This window comes from Ranitomeya imitator, chromosome 1, assembly GCF_032444005.1.
Source record: "Ranitomeya imitator isolate aRanImi1 chromosome 1, aRanImi1.pri, whole genome shotgun sequence".
NCBI lineage: Eukaryota > Metazoa > Chordata > Amphibia > Anura > Dendrobatidae > Ranitomeya > Ranitomeya imitator.
In genome coordinates, this window is record NC_091282.1 from 994,302,662 (window position 1) to 994,325,990 (window position 23,329).

The following is a 23,329-nucleotide window of genomic DNA, read 5'->3' on the forward strand; positions in this document are numbered from 1 at the left end:
ACGGCCGTAGAAAGCCGTATAATACTGATCAGGAAAATACGGCAGATAGGAGCAGGGGCATAGAGAATAATTGTGCCGTATTTTTTGCGAGTTTTACGGACATAGTTTCTGCGCTCTTACGTCCGTAAAACTCGCAAGTGTGACGCCGGCCTAAAACTTATCACTCAAAACAAATCCTAGAAAGGTCTCTCACTAATTTGTCATCCATTCTAAGGCGCATTATCTGGCGTTATGTAAGAATACACTACTACTACAGCACGTCTGCAGGTCTCCAGTCTCTGCCAGTAATCCCTAGGTCCCGTGTTATCTTCCGTCTATGGGCCGACGTACCGACGCATCCTGTGACAACACAGCACAACGGGGGCAGCGGATGCATTATTACAACGCATCCGCTGCTCCATTGTGAGTTGCGGGGAGGAGGGGGCGGAGCTCCGGCCACGCATGCGTGGTCGGAAATGGGGGACACGATGCACAAAAAAAGTTGCAAGCAACGTTTTTTTGTTCCAATGGTCCGCCACAACACGACGCAACCGTCGCACGACGGTTGCGACGTGTGGCAATGCGTCGCTAATGTTAGTCTATGCGGAAAAAATGCATCCTGCAGACAACAGGATGTGTTTTTTCACCAAAACGACGCATTGCGACGTGCGTCGTACGACGCTAGTGTGAAAGTAGCCTACACACTGAGGCTGCCGTCACACTAGCAGTATTGGTCAGTATTTTACATCAGTATTTGTAGCCAAAACCAGGAGTGGAACAAATAGAGGAAAAGTATAATAGAAACATATGCTCCACTTCTGCATTTATCACCCACTCCTGGTTTTGTCTTACAAATACTGATGTAAAATACTGACCAAATACTGATAGTGTGACGGCAGCCTGAGACAACAATACGAGGCGCACAGGTCCCGTTCACTCTGCCGCACACACCCTCCCCCTGGAAGCGTCACCTGTTTAGCAGCCACAGACTGACAATGCGTGCGGCCGAAATGAGCTCTGGGAGATGTATTTTACCGATCTAACCAAGTGTACGTAAATTTCCATTGATCTAACTACAATTACCATAGTGCAGTGCGAAGGAGCGTATCACGTGTACGGTCGAACCAATCACAAACTTTGTGCTTTGGAAGGGGCGGATCTGTCAACTTACATACCTGGAGCGGAGCCGTTGCTACTAACGCTGAGCTGCACCTCGGCGGCGGTGTGATGTGCTGAGGTGAAGCTGCGCCGAGATACTGGGCTGTGTAGGCTCGGAGTATGGAACTGCTGCGGGACAACAACACCCATGAGGACGAAGATGATGAGGGTGGAGGATGGGACAGTCGCTCATCCTCTTACACTGACTGCAGCAGCTGCTCCAGGTAATGTTGTCATGTCGTGACGGCCGCCATGATCACAACTTGTTACACCTGGTTATTAATATTCCTAGAAGTACAGGACCAGGCTGTTGTGTTATGTTCAGCTCCGGTATTACTGGGGCTGGGACACATTATGGCTGTCCTGCGCGTTGGCTGGAGGCTGTCCTGCGCGTTGGCTGGAGGCTGTCCTGCGCGTTGGCTGGAGGCTGTCCTGCGCGTTGGCTGGAGGCTGTCCTGCGCGTTGGCTGGAGGCTGTCCTGCGCGTTGGCTGATGTCTGTCCGGCGCGTTGGCTGGTGGCTGTCCTGCGCGTTGGCTGGTGGCTGTCCTGCGCGTTGGCTGGTGGCTGTCCTGCGCGTTGGCTGGTGGCTGTCCTGCGCGTTGGCTGGTGGCTGTCCTGCGCGTTGGCTGGTGGCTGTCCTGCGCGTTGGCTGGTGGCTGTCCGGCGCGTTGGCTGGAGGCTGTCTGGCATATTGGCTGGAGGCTGTCTGGTGCGTTGGCTGGAGGCTGTCCTGCGCGTTGGCTGGTGGCTGTCCTGCGCGTTGGCTGGAGGCTGTCCTGCGCGTTGGCTGGAGGCTGTCCTGCGCGTTGGCTGGAGGCTGTCCTGCGCGTTGGCTGGAGGCTGTCCTGCGCGTTGGCTGGAGGCTGTCCTGCGCGTTGGCTGGAGGCTGTCCTGCGCGTTGGCTGGAGGCTGTCCTGCGCGTTGGCTGGAGGCTGTCCTGCGCGTTGGCTGGAGGCTGTCCTGCGCGTTGGCTGGAGGCTGTCCTGCGCGTTGGCTGGAGGCTGTCCTGCGCGTTGGCTGGAGGCTGTCCTGCGCGTTGGCTGGAGGCTGTCCTGCGCGTTGGCTGGAGGCTGTCCTGCGCGTTGGCTGGAGGCTGTCCTGCGCGTTGGCTGGAGGCTGTCCTGCGCGTTGGCTGGAGGCTGTCCTGCGCGTTGGCTGGAGGCTGTCCGGCGCGTTGGCTGGAGGCTGTCCTGCGCGTTGGCTGGAGGCTGTCCTGCGCGTTGGCTGTTGTCTGTCTGGTGCATTGGCTGGAGGCTGTCCTGCGCGTTGGCTGGAGGCTGTCCGGCGCGTTGGCTGGAGGCTGTCCTGCGCGTTGGCTGGAGGCTGTCCGGCGCGTTGGCTGGAGGCTGTCCTGCGCGTTGGCTGATGTCTGTCCGGCGCGTTGGCTGGAGGCTGTCTGGTGCGTTGGCTGGAGGCTGTCTGGTGCGTTGGCTGGAGGCTGTCTGGTGCGTTGGCTGGAGGCTGTCCTGCGCGTTGGCTGGTGGCTGTCCTGCGCGTTGGCTGATGTCTGTCCGGCGCGTTGGCTGGAGGCTGTCCGGTGCGTTGGCTGGAGGCTGTCCTGCGCGTTGGCTGGAGGCTGTCCTGCGCGTTGGCTGGAGGCTGTCCTGCGCGTTGGCTGGAGGCTGTCCTGCGCGTTGGCTGGAGGCTGTCCTGCGCGTTGGCTGGAGGCTGTCCTGCGCGTTGGCTGGAGGCTGTCCTGCGCGTTGGCTGGAGGCTGTCCGGCGCGTTGGCTGGAGGCTGTCCTGCGCGTTGGCTGGAGGCTGTCCTGCGCGTTGGCTGTTGTCTGTCTGGTGCATTGGCTGGAGGCTGTCCTGCGCGTTGGCTGGAGGCTGTCCGGCGCGTTGGCTGGAGGCTGTCCTGCGCGTTGGCTGGAGGCTGTCCGGCGCGTTGGCTGGAGGCTGTCCTGCGCGTTGGCTGATGTCTGTCCGGCGCGTTGGCTGGAGGCTGTCTGGTGCGTTGGCTGGAGGCTGTCTGGTGCGTTGGCTGGAGGCTGTCTGGTGCGTTGGCTGGAGGCTGTCCTGCGCGTTGGCTGGTGGCTGTCCTGCGCGTTGGCTGATGTCTGTCCGGCGCGTTGGCTGGAGGCTGTCCGGTGCGTTGGCTGGAGGCTGTCTGGTGCGTTGGCTGGAGGCTGTCTGGTGCGTTGGCTGGAGGCTGTCTGGTGCGTTGGCTGGAGGCTGTCCTGCGCGTTGGCTGGAGGCTGTCCTGCGCGTTGGCTGATGTCTGTCCGGCGCGTTGGCTGGTGGCTGTCCTGCGCGTTGGCTGGTGGCTGTCCTGCGCGTTGGCTGGTGGCTGTCCTGCGCGTTGGCTGGTGGCTGTCCTGCGCGTTGGCTGGTGGCTGTCCTGCGCGTTGGCTGGTGGCTGTCCTGCGCGTTGGCTGGTGGCTGTCCGGCGCGTTGGCTGGAGGCTGTCTGGCATATTGGCTGGAGGCTGTCTGGTGCGTTGGCTGGAGGCTGTCCTGCGCGTTGGCTGGTGGCTGTCCTGCGCGTTGGCTGGAGGCTGTCCTTGCGCGTTGGCTGGAGGCTGTCCTGCGCGTTGGCTGGAGGCTGTCCGGCGCGTTGGCTGGAGGCTGTCCTGCGCGTTGGCTGGAGGCTGTCCTGCGCGTTGGCTGGAGGCTGTCCTGCGCGTTGGCTGGAGGCTGTCCTGCGCGTTGGCTGGAGGCTGTCCTGCGCGTTGGCTGGAGGCTGTCCTGCGCGTTGGCTGGAGGCTGTCCTGCGCGTTGGCTGGAGGCTGTCCTGCGCGTTGGCTGGAGGCTGTCCTGCGCGTTGGCTGGAGGCTGTCCTGCGCGTTGGCTGGAGGCTGTCCTGCGCGTTGGCTGGAGGCTGTCCTGCGCGTTGGCTGGAGGCTGTCCGGCGCGTTGGCTGGAGGCTGTCCTGCGCGTTGGCTGGAGGCTGTCCTGCGCGTTGGCTGTTGTCTGTCTGGTGCATTGGCTGGAGGCTGTCCTGCGCGTTGGCTGGAGGCTGTCCGGCGCGTTGGCTGGAGGCTGTCCTGCGCGTTGGCTGGAGGCTGTCCGGCGCGTTGGCTGGAGGCTGTCCTGCGCGTTGGCTGATGTCTGTCCGGCGCGTTGGCTGGAGGCTGTCTGGTGCGTTGGCTGGAGGCTGTCTGGTGCGTTGGCTGGAGGCTGTCCTGCGCGTTGGCTGGTGGCTGTCCTGCGCGTTGGCTGATGTCTGTCCGGCGCGTTGGCTGGAGGCTGTCCGGTGCGTTGGCTGGAGGCTGTCTGGTGCGTTGGCTGGAGGCTGTCTGGTGCGTTGGCTGGAGGCTGTCTGGTGCGTTGGCTGGAGGCTGTCCTGCGCGTTGGCTGGAGGCTGTCCTGCGCGTTGGCTGATGTCTGTCCGGCGCGTTGGCTGGAGGCTGTCCGGTGCGTTGGCTGTTGTCTGTCTGGTGCATTGGCTGGAGGCTGTCCTGCGCGTTGGCTGGAGGCTGTCCTGCGCGTTGGCTGGAGGCTGTCCGGCGCGTTGGCTGTTGTCTGTCTGGTGCATTGGCTGGAGGCTGTCCTGCGCGTTGGCTGGAGGCTGTCCGGCGCGTTGGCTGGAGGCTGTCCTGCGCGTTGGCTGGAGGCTGTCCTGCGCGTTGGCTGGAGGCTGTCCTGCGCGTTGGCTGGAGGCTGTCCTGCGCGTTGGCTGGAGGCTGTCCTGCGCGTTGGCTGGAGGCTGTCCGGCGCGTTGGCTGGAGGCTGTCCTGCGCGTTGGCTGGAGGCTGTCCGGCGCGTTGGCTGTTGTCTGTCTGGTGCATTGGCTGGAGGCTGTCCTGCGCGTTGGCTGGAGGCTGTCCGGCGCGTTGGCTGGAGGCTGTCCTGCGCGTTGGCTGATGTCTGTCCGGCGCGTTGGCTGGAGGCTGTCTGGTGCGTTGGCTGGAGGCTGTCTGGTGCGTTGGCTGGTGGCTGTCCTGCGCGTTGGCTGGTGGCTGTCCTGCGCGTTGGCTGATGTCTGTCCGGCGCGTTGGCTGGAGGCTGTCTGGCGCGTTGGCTGGAGGCTGTCTGGTGCGTTGGCTGGAGGCTGTCTGGTGCGTTGGCTGGAGGCTGTCTGGTGCGTTGGCTGGAGGCTGTCCTGCGCGTTGGCTGGAGGCTGTCCTGCGCGTTGGCTGATGTCTGTCTGGTGCATTGGCTGGAGGCTGTCCTGCGCGTTGGCTGGAGGCTGTCCGGCGCGTTGGCTGGAGGCTGTCCGGCGCGTTGGCTGGTGGCTGTCCTGCGCGTTGGCTGATGTCTGTCCGGCGCGTTGGCTGGAGGCTGTCTGGTGCGTTGGCTGGAGGCTGTCTGGTGCGTTGGCTGGAGGCTGTCTGGTGCGTTGGCTGGAGGCTGTCTGGTGCGTTGGCTGGAGGCTGTCTGGTGCGTTGGCTGGAGGCTGTCTGGTGCGTTGGCTGGAGGCTGTCCTGCGCGTTGGCTGGAGGCTGTCCTGCGCGTTGGCTGATGTCTGTCCGGCGCGTTGGCTGGAGGCTGTCTGGTGCGTTGGCTGTTGTCTGTCTGGTGCATTGGCTGGAGGCTGTCCTGCGCGTTGGCTGGAGGCTGTCCTGCGCGTTGGCTGGAGGCTGTCCGGCGCGTTGGCTGTTGTCTGTCTGGTGCATTGGCTGGAGGCTGTCCTGCGCGTTGGCTGGACGCTGTCCGGCGCGTTGGCTGGAGGCTGTCCTGCGCGTTGGCTGGAGGCTGTCCTGCGCGTTGGCTGGAGGCTGTCCTGCGCGTTGGCTGGAGGCTGTCCTGCGCGTTGGCTGGAGGCTGTCCTGCGCGTTGGCTGGAGGCTGTCCGGCGCGTTGGCTGGAGGCTGTCCTGCGCGTTGGCTGGAGGCTGTCCGGCGCGTTGGCTGTTGTCTGTCTGGTGCATTGGCTGGAGGCTGTCCTGCGCGTTGGCTGGAGGCTGTCCGGCGCGTTGGCTGGAGGCTGTCCTGCGCGTTGGCTGATGTCTGTCCGGCGCGTTGGCTGGAGGCTGTCTGGTGCGTTGGCTGGAGGCTGTCTGGTGCGTTGGCTGGTGGCTGTCCTGCGCGTTGGCTGGTGGCTGTCCTGCGCGTTGGCTGATGTCTGTCCGGCGCGTTGGCTGGAGGCTGTCTGGCGCGTTGGCTGGAGGCTGTCTGGTGCGTTGGCTGGAGGCTGTCTGGTGCGTTGGCTGGAGGCTGTCCTGCGCGTTGGCTGGAGGCTGTCCTGCGCGTTGGCTGATGTCTGTCTGGTGCATTGGCTGGAGGCTGTCCTGCGCGTTGGCTGGAGGCTGTCCGGCGCGTTGGCTGGAGGCTGTCCTGCGCGTTGGCTGATGTCTGTCCGGCGCGTTGGCTGGAGGCTGTCTGGTGCGTTGGCTGGAGGCTGTCTGGTGCGTTGGCTGGTGGCTGTCCTGCGCGTTGGCTGGTGGCTGTCCTGCGCGTTGGCTGATGTCTGTCCGGCGCGTTGGCTGGAGGCTGTCTGGTGCGTTAGCTGGAGGCTGTCTGGTGCGTTGGCTGGTGGCTGTCTGGTGCGTTGGCTGGTGGCTGTCCTGCGCGTTGGCTGGAGGCTGTCCTGCGCGTTGGCTGGAGGCTGTCCTGCGCGTTGGCTGGAGGCTGTCCTGCGCGTTGGCTGGAGGCTGTCCGGCGCGTTGGCTGGAGGCTGTCCTGCGCGTTGGCTGGACGCTGTCCTGCGCGTTGGCTGGAGGCTGTCCTGCGCGTTGGCTGGAGGCTGTCCTGCGCGTTGGCTGGAGGCTGTCCTGCGCGTTGGCTGGAGGCTGTCCTGCGCGTTGGCTGGAGGCTGTCCTGCGCGTTGGCTGGAGGCTGTCCTGCGCGTTGGCTGGAGGCTGTCCGGCGCGTTGGCTGGAGGCTGTCCTGCGCGTTGGCTGGAGGCTGTCCGGCGCGTTGGCTGTTGTCTGTCTGGTGCATTGGCTGGAGGCTGTCCTGCGCGTTGGCTGGAGGCTGTCCTGCGCGTTGGCTGGAGGCTGTCCGGCGCGTTGGCTGGAGGCTGTCCTGCGCGTTGGCTGATGTCTGTCCGGTGCGTTGGCTGGAGGCTGTCTGGTGCGTTGGCTGGAGGCTGTCTGGTGCGTTGGCTGGTGGCTGTCCTGCGCGTTGGCTGGTGGCTGTCCTGCGCGTTGGCTGATGTCTGTCCGGCGCGTTGGCTGGAGGCTGTCTGGCGCGTTGGCTGGAGGCTGTCTGGTGCGTTGGCTGGAGGCTGTCCTGCGCGTTGGCTGGAGGCTGTCCTGCGCGTTGGCTGGAGGCTGTCCTGCGCGTTGGCTGATGTCTGTCTGGTGCATTGGCTGGAGGCTGTCCTGCGCGTTGGCTGGAGGCTGTCCGGCGCGTTGGCTGGAGGCTGTCCTGCGCGTTGGCTGATGTCTGTCCGGCGCGTTGGCTGGAGGCTGTCTGGTGCGTTGGCTGGAGGCTGTCTGGTGCGTTGGCTGGTGGCTGTCCTGCGCGTTGGCTGGTGGCTGTCCTGCGCGTTGGCTGATGTCTGTCCGGCGCGTTGGCTGGAGGCTGTCTGGTGCGTTGGCTGGAGGCTGTCTGGTGCGTTGGCTGGAGGCTGTCTGGTGCGTTGGCTGGTGGCTGTCTGGTGCGTTGGCTGGTGGCTGTCCTGCGCGTTGGCTGGTGGCTGTCCTGCGCGTTGGCTGATGTCTGTCCGGCGCGTTGGCTGGAGGCTGTCTGGTGCGTTGGCTGGAGGCTGTCCGGCGCGTTGGCTGGAGGCTGTCTGGCATATTGGCTGGAGGCTGTCTGGTGCGTTGGCTGGAGGCTGTCTGGTGCGTTGGCTGGAGGCTGTCTGGTGCGTTGGCTGATGTCTGTCCGGCGCGTTGGCTGGAGGCTGTCTGGTGCGTTGGCTGATGTCTGTCCGGCGCGTTGGCTGGAGGCTGTCTGGCATATTGGCTGATGTCTGTCCGGCGCGTTGGCTGGAGGTTGTCTGGTGCGTTGGCTGATGTCTGTCCGGCGCGTTGGCTGGTGGCTGTCCGGCGCGTTGGCTGGTGGCTGTCCGGCGCGTTGGCTGGTGGCTGTCCGGCGCGTTGGCTGGTGGCTGTCCGGCACGTTGGCTGGTGGCTGTCCTGCGCGTTGGCTGGTGGCTGTCCTGCGCGTTGGCTGGTGGCTGTCCTGCGCGTTGGCTGGAGGCTGTCTGGCGCTTTGTTGTATGGCACTTTGGCTGATCGTTGTACGGCGTGGGACCTCGCAGCCCAATACCGGGGAACGGGGTCACATTGTGACCTGCAGGTGCTGCCACCACGACAAGTAAGTTATAAAGAATCCAGACTTAAAGCCGCAATACTCCTCTGGGAAATATGCTAATTATGCAAATTGTCTCTTGAGAGAGAGAACAAGAACTCTAGTGCCACCTATTGGAAGGTAGCAATCCTTAACCCTTTAACGAGCCTTGTCACATGACTTAGGATAATAGCCAAGCCAGAATCTCAGTTTGCAGACACTGTGTTTCGGGTACTGCCCTCATCAGTGCAAAGTGGAGATCTGGTTTGGCTGTGTGAGAGACGTCTGAACTGGATCCAAGAAGTATCGTTTCTCCTTGCGGCGGTTGACATGCTAAGCATGCCGAGATGAGGAGACTTAAATCCGCAATGCTCCTGTGTGGGTGAAAATGTGAGTCCATTCACCTGCGATATACTGAGATGTATCTGTGGTATAGAGCGATCCCAGGGCCTGCGTGTCCCCTGCCTACAGCCTCACTCACACAGCTGTTCCTTGTAACCATTCGCAGGATCTGGGGCTGTTCACACAGCCATGTTTTCTGTGGATTGTGTGTCCGCAAGAAATGTCATGTTCGATTTCCATTGGTGACCAATACCAGTCTGTGGGTCCTTTGAAAATCATGAGTGTCTTCAGTGACCCATCCGTGTGCTGTCCGTGGTTTAACATTTATTACTTACATAGCGCCATCATATTCCACAGCCCTTTACAGACATCATCACTGTCCCCATTGGGGCTCACAATATAAATTCCCTATCAGTGTGTGTGGGAGGAAACCGTAGTATCCAGAAGAAACCCACACAAACTCCTTGCAGATGTTGTCCTTGGGGGGCTTTGAATCCTGGACCTCAGTGCTGCAAAGCAACAGTGGCATGTAAAAGTTTGGGCACCCCTGGTGAAAATTACTGTAATTGTGATCAGTTAAAGGGGATATCCGGGGCATCAGAAAAAAAAGGCCCGTAGTTGATAACAGAGGAAACTACCTGTTGTCTGTTGTTCCTGGTGCCGGTGATTGATTGCTCCTGCCAGAGATTCAGCTACTCCCGGTCAGCAGAGCAGCAGTTTCTCTTCTTGTTGACTACTGGTGCCATGCTGATGGACAGTCCACTTCCCCCAATTAGACAGTGGAGAGCACCTGTCTACAAGAAGAGAAACTGCTGCTCTGCTGACCGGGAGTAGCTGAATCTCTGGCAGGAGCAATCAATCACCGGCACCAGGAACAACAGACAACAGGTAGTTTCCTCTGTTATCAACTACGGGCCTTTTTTTTTCCTGATGTCCCGGATATCCCCTTTAACCCCTTCCCGACCCATGACGCCACGTAGGCGTCATGAAAGTCGGTGCCAATCCGACACATGACGCCTATGTGGCGTCATGGAAAGATCGCGTCCCTGCAGATCGGGTGAAAGGGTTAACTCCCATTTCACCCGATCTGCAGGGACAGGGGGAGTGGTAGTTTAGCCCAGGGGGGGGTGGCTTCACCCCCTCGTGGCTACGATCGCTCTGATTGGCTGTTGAAAGTGAAACTGCCAATCAGAGCGATTTGTAATATTTCACCTATTGTAACGGGTGAAATATTACAATCCAGCCATGGCCGATGCTGAAATATCATCGGCCATGGCTGGAAATACTAATGTGCCCCCACCCCACCCCACCGATCGCCCCCCGATCTGGCCGGTACACTGCTCCGGCTCCCCTTCGTCCAGTGCTCCGCTCCCCCCCGTGCTCTTGTCCGCTCCACCCGTGCTCCAATCACCCCCCCCCCCCGTGCTCCAATCACCCCCCCCTGCACTCCGTTCCACCCCCCGTGCTCCGTTCCACCCCCCCGTGCTCCGTTCCACCCCCCCGTGCTCCGTTCCACCCCCCCGTGCTCCGTTCCACCCCCCCGTGCTCCGTTCCACCCCCCCGTGCTCCGTTCCACGCCCCCCGTGCTCCGTCCCACGCCTGCCGCGCTCCGATTCCACCCCCATGCTCCGATCCCCCCCCCCGTGCTCCCACCCCCACCCCATCATACTTACCGATCCTGCGGGGCTCCGTCCGTCTTCTCCCTGGGCGCCGCCATCTTCCAAAATGGCGGGCGCATACGCAGTGCGCCCGCCGAATCTGCCGGCCGGCAGATTCGTTCCAAAGTACATTTTGATCACTGAGAGATTATATCTCAGTGATCAAAATAAAAAAAATAATAAATCACCCCCCCCCTTTGTCACCCCCATAGGTAGGGACAATAAAAAAATAAAGAAATATTTTTTTTTTCACTAATGTTAGAATAGGGGTAGGGTTAGGGCTAGGGTTAGGGTTTCGGTATGTGCACACGTATTCTGGTCCTCTGCGGATTTTTCCGCTGCGGATTTGATAAATCCGCAGTGCTAAACCGCTGCGGATTTATGGCGGATTTACCGCGTTTTTTTCTGCGCATTTCACTGCGGTTTTACAATTGCGATTTTCTATTGGAGCAGTTGTAAAACCGCTGCGGAATCCGCACAAAGAAGTGACATGCTGCGGAATGTAAACCGCTGCGTTTCCGTGCAGTTTTTCTGCAGCATGTGTACAGCGATTTTTGTTTCCCGTAGGTTTACATTGAACTGTAAACTCATGGGAAACTGCTGCGGATGCGCAGCGTTTTCCGCAGCGTGTGCACATACCTTTAGAATTAGGCTATGTGCACACGGTGCGGATTGGCCGCTGCGGATTCGCAGCAGTGTTCCATCAGGTTTACAGTACCATGTAAACATATGAAAAACCAAATCCGCTGTGCCCATGGTGCGGAAAATACTGCGCGGAAACGCTGCGTTGTATTTTCCGCAGCATGTCAATTCTTTGTGCGGATTCCGCAGCGTTTTACACCTGTTCCTCAATAGGAATCCGCAGGTGAAATCCGCACAAAAAACACTGGAAATCCGCGGAAAATCCGCAGGTAAAACGCAGTGCCTTTTACCCGCGGATTTTTCAAAAATGATGCTGAAAAATCTCACACGAATCCGCAACGTGGGCACATGGCCTTAGGGTTAGGGTTGGAATTAGGGTTATGGCTACAGTTGGGATTAAGGTTAGGGGTGTGTTGGGGTTAGGGTTGTGATTAGGGTTATGGCTACAGTTGGGATTAGGGTTAGGGGTGTGGGGGGGTTAGTGTTGGAGTTAGAATTGAGGGGTTTCCACTGTTTAGGCACATCAGGGGGTCTCCAAACGCAACATGGCGCCACCATTGATTCCAGCCAATCTCGTATTCAAAAAGTCAAATGGTGCTCCCTCAATTCCGAGCCCCGACGTGTGCCCAAACAGTGGTTTACCCCCACATATGGGGTACCAGCATACTCAGGATAAACTGCGCAACAATTACTGGGGTCCAGTTTCTCCTGTTACCCTTGTGAAAATAAAGAAATGCTTGCTAAAACATCATTTTTGAGGAAAGAAAAATGATTTTTTATTTTCACGGCTCTGCGTTGTAAACGTCTGTGAAGCACTTGGGGGTTCAAAGTGCTGACCACATATCTAGATAAGTTCCTTGGGGGGTCTAGCTTCTAAAATGGGGTCACTTGTGGGGGGTTTCTACTGTTAAGCCACATCAGGGGCTCTGCAAACGCACCGTGACGCCCACAGAGCATTCCATCAAAGTCTGCATTTCAAAACGTCACTACTTCACTTCCGAGCCTCGGCATGTGCCCAAACAGTGGTTTACCCCCACATATGGGGTATCAGCGTACTCAGGAGAAACTGGACAACAACTTTTGGGATCTAATTTCTCCTGTAACCCTTGGGAAAATAAAAAATTCTGGGCTAAATAATTATTTTTGAGGAAAGAAAACGTATTTATTATTTTCACGGCTCTGCATTATAAACTTCTATGAAGCACTTGGGGGTTCAAAGTGCTCACCACACATCTAGATAAGTTCCTTTCGGGGTCTAGTTTCCAAAATGGGGTCACTTGTGGGGGGTTTCTACTGTTAAGCCACATCAGGGGCTCTGCAAACGCAACGTGACGCCCACAGAGCATTCCATCAAAGTCTGCATTTCAAAATGTCACTACTTCACTTCCGAGCCCCGGCATGTGCCCAAACAGTGGTTTACCCCCACATATGGGGTATCAGCGTACTCAGGAGAAACTGGACAACAACTTTTGGGGTCAAATTTCTCCTGTTACCCTTTGTAAAATAAAGAATTGCAGGCTAAAAGATCATTTTTGAGAAAATAATTTATTTTTTTTTATTTTCATGGCTCTGCGTTATAAACTTCTGTGAAGCACTTGGGGGTTCAAAGTCCTCACCACACATCTAGATTAGTTCCTTTGGGGGTCTAGTTTCCAAAATGGGGTCATTTCTGGGGGATCTCCAATGTTTAGGCACACAGGGGCTCTCCAAACGTGACATGGTGTCCGCTAATGATTGGAGCTAATTTTCCATTTAAAAAGCCAAATGGCGTGCCATCCCTTCCGAGCCCTGCCGTGCGCCCAAACAGTGGTTTACCCCCACATATGGGGTATCAGCGTACTCAGGACAAACTGGACAACAATATTTGGGGTCCAATTTCTCCTATTATCCTTGGCAAAATAGGAAATTCCAGGCTAAAAAAATCATTTTTGAGGAAAGAAAAATTATTTTTTATTTTCATGGCTCTGCGTTATAAACTTCTGTGAAGCACCTGGGGGTTTAAAGTGCTCACTAGGCATCTAAATAAGTTCCTTGGGGGGTCTAGTTTCCAAAATGGGGTCACTTGTGGGGGAGCGCCAATGTTTAGGCACACAGGAGCTCTCCAAACGCGACACGGTGTTCGCTAACGATGGAAATAATTTTTCATTCAAAAAGTCAAATGGCGCTCCTTCCCTTCCGAGCCTTACCATGTGCCCAAACAGTGGTTTACCCCCACATATGAGGTATCGGCGTACTCAGGAGAAATTGCCCAACACATTTTAGGATCCATTTTATCCTGTTGCCCATGAGAAAATAAAAAAATTGAGGCTAAAATAATTTTTTTGTGAAAAAAAAGTACTTTCATTTTTACGGATCAATTTGTGAAGCACCTGGGGGTTCAAAGTGCTCACTATGCATCTAGATAAGTTCCTTGGGGCGTCTAGTTTCCAAAATGGGGTCACTTGTGGGGGAGCTCCAATTTTTAGGCACACGGGGGCTCTCCAAACGTGACATGGTGTCCGCTAAAGAGTGGAGCCAATTTTTGATTCAAAAAGTCAAATGGCGCTCCTTCCCTTCCAAGCCCTGCCGTGCGCCCAAACAGTGGTTTACCCCCACATATGAGGTATCAGCGTACTCAGGACAAATTGGACAACAACTTACGTGGTTCAGTTTCTCCTTTTACCATTGGGAAAATAAAAAAATTGTTGCTAAAAGATCATTTTTGTGACTAAAAAGTTAAATGTTCATTTTTTCCTTCCATGTTGCTTCTGCTGCTGTGAAGCACCTGAAGGGTTAATAAACTTCTTGAATGTGGTTTTGAGTACCTTGAGGGGTGCAGTTTTTAGAATGGTGTCACTTTTGGGTATTTTCAGCCATTTAGACCCCTCAAACTGACTTCAAATGTGAGGTGGTCCCTAAAAAAAATGGTTTTGTAAATTTCGTTGTAAAAATGACAAATCGCTGGTCAAATTTTAACCCTTATAACTTCCTAACAAAAAAAAATTGTTTCCAAAATTGTGCTGATGTAAAGTAAACATGTGGGAAATGTTATTTATTAACTATTTTGTGTCACATATCTCTCTGGTTTAACAGAATAAAAATTCAAAATGTGAAAATTGCGAAATTTTCAAAATTTTCTCCAAATTTCCGTTTTTAGCACAAATAAACGCAGAATTTATTGACCTAAATTTACCACGAACATGAAGCCCAATATGTCACGAAAAAACAATCTCAGAACCGCTAGGATCCGTTGAAGCGTTCCTGAGTTATTACCTCATAAAGGGACACTGGTCAGAATTGCAAAAAACGGCAAGGTCTTTAAGGTCAAAATAGGCTGGGTCATGAAGGGGTTAAGCAAGTTGAAGATGAAATGGTCTCTAAAAGGCCTAAAGTTACAGATGACACATTTCCTTTGTATTTTAGGCAAAATAATGCATTTTCATCTTTTACAGTTTAAAAATTACGAAATGGAAAATTGTCCAATTCCAAAGTTGGGCACCCTGCATGGTTAGTACCTAGTAGCACCCCCTTATGAAAGTATCACAGCTTGTGAACGCTTTTTGTAGCCAGACAAGAGTCAATTCTTGTTTGAGGGATTTTCATTTATTCTTCCTTGGAAAATTCTTCCAGTTCTGTGAGACTCCTCGGTCGTCTTGCATGCACTGCTATTTTGAGGTGTAGCCACAGATTTTCTCAATGATGTTCAGATCAGGGGACTGTAAGGGCCATTGTAAAATGTTCAGCTTGTGCCTTGTGAGGTAGTTGATCGTGGATTTTGACATGTGTTTAGGATCATTACGCATTTGTAGAAGCCATCCTCTTTTCAATTTCAGCCTATGTTTGCACCAAGAATTTGTTCAAATTCATTGAATCCATTTTTTCCATCTACCTGTGACATGCACCCTCTGTCTTTGGCTGTAACACAAACCGAAAATATGATTGATCCACCACCATGGTTAATGGGTGGCAAGTAGTGATGATCGAATAGCTTCGGATAAGATGTTATCCGAATAGAGGTTAACCTGGATCGCTCCCGATATTCAGCCGTCACTAAACATGCATGGAGAGCCTGGTTGTTGGGCTCTCCATGCATGTGTTGGCATTCTCACAACATTTTTACCCAGCTTGGGATGGTGGGGGGGTGACCGCCGCTCATCACATTCATAACGAGCGGCAGCATCAGGTACTGTGGTGCGATTTGTGGAGGGGCACACACAGAGGCGCACGCCACTCCTCAGTCAGACGCTACTGATTCACATAGATGATACAGGAAAGAAATATATCTTGGTACCGTGTTAGCCAGTAGATAGAAAAATATTTAGAATTGAGAGTCCTCAGTGGTTGATACCTTTTAATGGCTAACTGAAAAGATGGTAACAAATTGCAAGCTTTCGAGACTACATACGTCTCTTCATCAGGCAAAGACTAAAACAAATTCTGAAGAATCACATATTTATGCACAACATAGTATAGAAAAAAAAAAAAAAAAAGGTTAAAAAACATGGGTAAGCCAGGTGACATGAAGCAGAATTACCATGGGTGATAAACCGTTACGTCCATAAATATTGGGCCAATTCTTAGATAAGGATTGTTTTATTGTCCTGTGATTAGGGTCTCTGTTGTGGTGATCCCACATGGTCTGATGGGCAAGTTCCTTAGTTGATGTAAAAAGACATAAATCCGTGTGACACATTCATTCCTTCAGTGAGAGTACATTACATTTCTGTCTCCCAAATCATAACATTATGGACATGAAATTACTTGTTCTAAAAGGTAACTTCAAATCGCAGAAAGATAGGAGAGTCTGGGAATATAAACTGATGACGGCCTTTGACAGTCTCACTGAAGGAATGAATGTGTCACACGGATTTATGTCTTTTTACATCAACTAAGGAACTTGCCCATCAGACCATGTGGGGTCATCACAACAGAGACCCTAATCACAGGACAATAAAACAATCCTTATCTAAGAATTGGCCCAATATTTATGGACGTAACTGTTTATCACCCATGGTAATTCTGCTTCATGTCACCTGTCTTATCCATGGTTTTTCCCTTTTTTTTTTCTATGCCATGTTGTGCATAAATATGTGATTCTTCAGAATTTGTTTTAGTCTTTGCCTGAGGAAGAGACCTGTGTAGTCTCGAAAGCTTGCAATTTGTTACCATCTTTTCAGTTAGCCATTAAAAGGTATCAACCACTGAGGACTCTCAATTCTAAATATGATTCACATAGAGGCATTTTCCGATTCATGAATCAAGAGCGTCTGACTCCAGCGCACCTCCTCATGTAGACCGGCGTGAACTGTGCCAGTCTTGATGAAAAATGCACTGAATGGAGCGTGTAGCAGTAGCTGCCTTGTGCTGCAGATCAGCTCCTATTCTTTTCATAGCAACTGTTCAGTACCAAGCCTGTGCCCTCGCCGGTCTTGTATTGCTGACCTATCTTACGGTCATAAATCTGTTATGTCTGGACAACCCCTTTTAAGACCTGGTTCAGACTGAGGCTATTGGTTCAGGCATTGAGGTATATGAATAGTGTGATAGTCTGACTGTCTGAACCTGGGCCAAGGCTCGGGTTGGTTTCTAGATGACACTGTGGTTGAATCCCTGGTGACTGTATACCTGTGTATGTTTGTACACGTGATGGTAGGTTCATCCTATTCTGCTCAGTGCAGCCGCTGTAACGTAATCCGCGTCCTCTCCACTGTTCACTGCTTGCATGGATGTAAATGATTAATGCTCACATCTGTCAGCTTCACTCCGAAAATGCTGTCAGGCCATTACATGAAATCTGTAGAGGGCCGTGGATTTCCAGCATGTGCAGGGTATAAGGTTGTACTGTATACCACTCTTGGACCGCACAGATCTCTCTCATGCCTCGCGCTTGGCTTCACATCATACCCCTTGGCCAGGAACATCAGTGACTGTTTATCTGCTCCATTGATTTCAATGAAAACTGCTTATCGAAAGCGATTCATAGAGAATTCCCTCTATTCCCTGAGCCAAAATATATCATGTGCTTATTAAGCTTAGAAATAGCCGTCTATAACCCTATTATCCTTATAACAATTAGGAAGTGAACAGAAATAGCACAAATCCAGAGAATTCAAATAAATAGACAATGTTTATTTAGATCAATACACAGACAATTAAAAAACGGCACAGAACTCCACACACATAGTGAGTATATTTATGACTCTGAGGATATACACACTGCTCAAAAAAATAAAGGGAACACTTAAACAACAGAATATAACTCCAAGTAAATCAAACTGCTGTCAAATCAAACTGTCCACTTAGGGAGCCACACTGTTTGACAATTTCACATGCTGTTGTGCAAATGGAAAAGACAACAGATGGAAATTATTGGCAATTATCAAAACACTCAATAAAGGAGTGGTTCTGCAGGTGGGGACCACAGACCACATCTCAGTACCAATGCTTTCTGGCTGATGTTTTGGTCACGTTTGAATGTTGGTTATGCTTTCACACTTGTGGTAGCATGAGACGGACTCTACAACCCACACAAGTGGCTCAGGTAGTGCAGCTCATCCAGGATGGCACATCAATGCGAGCTGTGGCAAGAAGGTTTGCTGCGTCTGTCAGCGCAGTGTCCAGAGGCTGGATGCGCTATCAGGAGACAGGCCAGTAAAACAGGAGATGTGGAAGGGGCCGTAGGAGGGCAACAACCCAGCAGCAGGACCGCTACCTCAGGTTTTATGCAAGGAGGAACAGAAGGAGCACTGCCAGAGCCCTGCAAAATGACCTCCAGCAGGCCACAAATGTGCATGTGTCTGCACAAACGGTTAGAAACCGACTTCATGAGGGAGGATGGTCTGAGTGCCCGATGTCCACAGATGGGGGTTGTGCTCACAGCCCAACACCGTGCAGGATGATTGGCATTTGCCACAGAACACCAGGATTGGCAAATTCGCCCCTGGCGCCCTGTGCTCTTCACAGATGAAAGCAAGTTCACACTGAGCACATGTGACAGGCGTGACAGAGTCTGGAGATGCCGTGGAGCGCGATCTGCTGCCTACGACATCCTTCAGCATGACCGGTTTGGCAGTGGGTCAGTAATGGTGTGGGGTGGCATTTCTTTGGAGGGCCGCACAGCCCTCCATGTGCTCCCAGAGGTAGCCTGACTGCCATTAGGTACCGAGATGAGATCCTCAGACCCCTTGTGAGACCATATGCTGGTGCGGTTGGTCCTGGGTTCCTCCTAATGCAGGACAATGCCAGACCTCATGTGGCTGGAGTGTCAGCAGTTCCTGCAAATTGAAGGCATTGAAGCTATGGACTGGCCTGCCCGTTACCCAGACCTGAATCCAATTGAACACATCTGGGACATCATGTCTGGCACCATCCACCAACGTCACGTTGCATAAGAGACTGTCCAGGAGTTGGTGGATGCTTTAGTCCAGGCCTGGGAGGAGATCCCTCAGGAAACCATCCGCCGCCTCATCAGGAGCATGCCCAGGCATTGTATTCAGGTAATACAGGCACGTGGAGGCCACACACACTACTGATCATCATTTCCTTGTTTTCAGGTATTTCCACTGAAGTTGGATTAGCCTGTAACTTCATTTTCCACTTTGATTTTGAGCATCATTCCAACTCCAGACCTCCGTGGGATATTAGTTGTGATTTACTGATCCTTTTGAGGTTTTATTTTTCTCAACACATTCCACTATGTAATAAATAAAGATTTGCAGCTGGAATATTTCATTCAGTGATATCTAGGATGTGGGATTTTAGTGTTCCCTTTATATTTTTTGAGCAGTGTATTTGTTGCCCTATTTTTGTTTGCTTTGGTCCTAATGGACAATTGGCTATAGCTCAGAGAGTGGTTATACCCATCAATACATGATATAGGCTTATGTCATTGCCTGATTATTGGAATATTTGTGATTTGGGTTGACAAATCTTCTTCTAGTATTAGCGCAGAGCACTTTATTTAAATCACATCGTTAGCTTTCCTCTCATTTACAGATTTGTTATTTACTCAACGGTGTGTTTAAAGGAACCAGTAGCCTTTTTGTGTCCTTCACATCTGAGGTTACTATGGGTTGATTTTTATTGTTTGTGTATTGATCTAAATAAACATTGTCTATTTATTTGAATTCTGTGCATTTGTGCTATTTCTGTTCACTTCCTAATTGTTATAAGGATAATAGTGTTACAGACGGGTATTTCTACCATTCTCACTTTGCAGCTTTTTCCCCACCTGCCTAAAATGTTTGCAGCTGTCAGTTTTACAGGCAACCCATCATCAGGTAGCCCCGTCGGGGCTCACATTGTTTTTTTACAGGTAACATTCTAGTTGCATTAATTTCTTTGTTTGCTTTCTTGAAGCAGTCAGACTGTTGGGACTTTATTTTATCCATTGACTCTTAGCAATGGATCGGTTAAAAACAGGTGAAACTAAACTGCACAGTATATCTTCTGTTTCTCCAATTTTATATGGATTCCTACAGACTTAATATCCTTGTCTGATCCACAAAACGGATGAGAATTGGACTCGCTCTGAGACTCTCAGACCGGAGACACAGATCTGTTATTAAATGTTAATTATGGGTCCATGTGCTGTCCGAGGAGACGACGGACCACGGTAGGATGTGTCTCATCTATGTGAATGCAGGCTAAGGCTATGTGCACACGTTGTGGATTTTGCTGCGGATCCGCAGCAGTTTTCCATGCGGTTTACAGTACCACGTAAATCTATGGAAAACCAAATCCACAATGCCCATGCTGCGGAAAATACCACGCGGAAACACTGCGTTATATTTTCCGCAGCATGTCAATTCTTTGTGCGGATTCTTCAGCGTTTTACACCTGCTCCTCAATAGGATTCAGCAGGTGTAAAACCGCAGGTGAAATCCGCACAAAAAAACGCACTAAATCCGCAGGTAAAATGCAGTCCGTTTTACCTGCGGATGTTTCAAAATCGGTGCGGAAAAATCCGCACACAGGTCCGCAACGTGTGCACATAGCCTAAAAGTTGAGAACATGGCATGTCCCTGCTGACTTCTCCCTTCTCGGCTACAGTCACAGATGTGGGGTGTGTTGGGAGATGCCTGCCAGTCAAGCTAAGTCATGGGGAGAAGCCGGTGAGGACCCACCTGGATGACTGTTCTCCCCGTCTCCGGCCACCTGAATTTCTTAAAGGCTGTGTGCCCACCATGAGCTTCTATCGTGTTTTTGACGCAGCGTTGTACAGTGGTTTTATAGAAATCTCATATCCGCTCTGCTTTTTTATGCTGTGTAAACTGACCCGTGATGTGTTTTTCCAATCTGCAGCACGTAAAGTTCTCTTGCAGTTACGCTGAGTTTTCTGTGTAGAATTTCCCTATAGACTTACATTAGATGTGGAAAATCTGCAGGTAAAATACACACATGCGTTTCTGCAGTGGAAACGCATGTAATCCACACCCAAGTGTCAATACCAGGAAGTTTAAAAAAGCAAAACATCTTTTAGATTATAATACACCAAACGGAGACAAAAAAAAGGCAGCGTCAAAAACTCATGTAAAAAAACACAAAAATACAAGTAACCTTATTAACATAATGGGTGCTGAAATGGGGCAGAAGTTTTACCACGTCAAAAACTCACCAGATACCGATGGTGGGAACGTAGCCTAAAACACCACAATATTGGTCTTCTCACTGGAGTATTGCAATAAGCCATATTCCATGGAAGCTCGGAGGTGGCCCCCTAAGAGGTCATGTTGTGGGGGTTTCCTTAGTTCCTTATGGGATTATTTGCAATGCTTCAGAAATTGCTCCAGGTTCTCTCTATAGGATTGTGACCTGTTGGGGCCTTGTGGAGCATGGATCTAGGTAATGGTGCTCCATATCTGCTCAGGAAATGGCACATAATCTCTGGGTAATTTTAGAAACTTCTGTAGCTGTACAGTAAGCTTTCACCTGTTATTGGCATTGTGTTACTGTCCTTTTCTTACAAAAAAAGAACAAAAAGTTAGTCATAGTTACCTTGGAGAACTGTTCTACATGTCACTTCAAGGTGATTTTCTTCTATGGATCGAGAAGAAAGATCTGAACAATAAAATAATGGAACTCGCCCTAGGCACATCCCCTGTACATGCAGTTATGGGATGCAGATATGTTTATTCCAGTGCAGGCCATGACATCACGGCAGATACAAACGTTGTCACCAAGTTTCCCTTCTAGCTTGGAAGACATGTAACACTGGATCGGTAATGCTCATGTGGATGGAGGTAGCCTTTCCCTGCACATGGATAGTTGGCTGACTCAAAACGGAACCTGTCACGTAAAAAAAAAAAACTGTAATAACCTGCAGAATTGTATCTAATCTGCATGTTAATAGCGTTCTGAACCTGCTCGGCTCCCACACTTACAGCCCCACTGCCAGGAGGAAGTTGACCTGGTAACATTCAGGTTTCAGTCGGTTCAGTTCAGTGTATAGAGATCGATGGCTGTAGATATGTCGTCTGCAGTGACTGACAGCCAGCCCTAATGCAGAGCTGCTGTCACAGTACTGGGGCTTTGGTTACGGACACCACTCTCTATACACAGAGTGATGTCTGAACCAGCGCTGCTCCCCCGTGCCAGAAACCCGAACACTACCAGGAGGAATTAACTCCATTTCCTCACAGCAGCAGGGCTCTCTGTGCCAGCGCCAGGCAGGTTTAAAATGTTATTAACCTGCAGATTAACTCATAACTGCAGGTAAATAAAAGTTTTTTTCACTTGACAGGTTTCCTTTAAATGAAGATTGCAGTTATTGGACCCCCACGACAGCATTTCACCACCCACAGAATTGAGCATGCTGAAATCCAGAAATCCTCCCAGCATTTTCATATGGTCTTTTTCTTTTTCTTTTTTTTCAGTCCTTTGTAAATGTAATCCCTGCCAAACTGTGTCCTTTATGTGAGGAGTCATTGATGACGCATGTTCCCAGTACTAGGAGATACTATCATTATTCTTAGGCTAGTTTCACATTTGCGTTAGAATCCACAGCGTTTAATCCGCAACCGCAAATGAAGGAAAAATTGCATAAAAACGCGTACAAATGCAGAGTTTATTAGATGCATACGGCAATGCATGCGGTTTTAAAAAATACGACGTTTTCATGCTTTTGCATGGTTTTGCATGCTTTTGCGTTTTTGTGCGCATGGTGGAAAATTTTACAGGAGAAAAATATAGATAACCAGACACCGCCAATGGGACTACAGAGGGCGTGTATTATGGGATATCTACAGTATATATAGACCTTAGGACTGCTGAAATCTTCACAGTTTGCTACTGTATCCTGTGTCTTGATGGATCTTCACATGGAGAGCTTTAATTTCAACCTGGATTTACGCATCAAGCTGTTTCTTGCCTGTGTGTTTGCTTGGGAGCAACAAAGAAATTGAGAAAGACAGAGAAGGACACTGCGTAGGCGTTTTTGGCGACACCCCATTATCGAACTTCGGGAGAGCCGTGGAGCCTATCACACACTATATGGCGAGCTTAATGCCAATCTGGACAAATTCCCGGAATATACTAGGATGTCTGAAGAGACTTTTCTGGACTTGCTTGGTCGTGTCCAAGGAGCCATCCGGAGACAGGACACCCAGCTCTGTCGAGCGATTCCTGCAGAGGAACGTCTGCTGGTTACATTAAGGTACGTAATAATTCTAAACAAATGCCAGTCATAATTATTGTTGTTCTGACATGTATTTTTTGTATTTTCCTTTATGTCTTTAGCAGAACAACACCATAAATAGAATTGATTCTAATTTATTTATTTATTTTTCAGATTTCTGGCTACCGGAGAGAGCTTATCATCCCTCCACTTCCAGTACCGGCTTGGAATTTCCACCCTGTCTGGAATAGTTGCGTACACCTTCTGGGCTTTGTGGAACGTTCTCCGGGATGAATTTATACCCATACCCACCGAAGACATGTGGATGGGAATTGCAGAGAAATTCTTGAGTGTGTGTGATTTCCCCAACTGTTTAGGAGCGGTGGATGGAAAGCACATCCACATTATCAAACCAGCCAGAACAGGATCAGAGTACTTCAACTACAAAAAATATTTTTCTGTTGTGCTCATGGCAATAGCAGATGCGGACTGTCGCTTCATCGCCATGGACATTGGAGCTTTTGGCCGTGGCAACGATTCCCAGACTTTCAAGAACTCTGATATGGGCCGACGTGTATATGGCAAAAATTTTAATTTTCCACGGCCATGACCTCTCCCCAACACTCAAGGCCTACCGATGCCATTTGTTATGGTTGGGGATGAGGCCTTTCAGATGTGTGAAAACCTACTGAAGCCATATTTCTGTCGGGACTTGAACCACACTAAAAGGATCTTTAACCCCTTCCTGACGTGCGCCGTACTAGTACTGCTCTGCGGTAACTGAGTTCCCGCAAACCACAGTACTAGTACGGCGGCACGATCGCGCGGCCTCACGCTG

At 51.8% G+C, this 23,329-nt stretch overlaps 1 protein-coding gene across 3 annotated transcripts in view; it reads left to right on the forward strand.

Annotated features, from left to right (window-relative positions):
• INTU (inturned planar cell polarity protein) overlaps window positions 1–23,329 on the forward strand; it is a 148,816-nt gene that overhangs the window by 65,326 nt on the left and 60,161 nt on the right. The window contains exon 1 of one of the 3 annotated variants that reach the window (XM_069743930.1): window positions 1,121–1,361. The exons of 1 other annotated variant lie outside the window; for it this stretch is intronic. In XM_069743930.1, coding sequence (XP_069600031.1) covers window positions 1,258–1,361 — 104 coding nt within the window. In that variant the 5' untranslated portion in view covers window positions 1,121–1,257. Of the gene's footprint in view, window positions 1–1,120; window positions 1,362–23,329 lie in introns of those variants that run through there. One more of the 3 variants, XM_069743931.1, reaches the window with a different exon arrangement.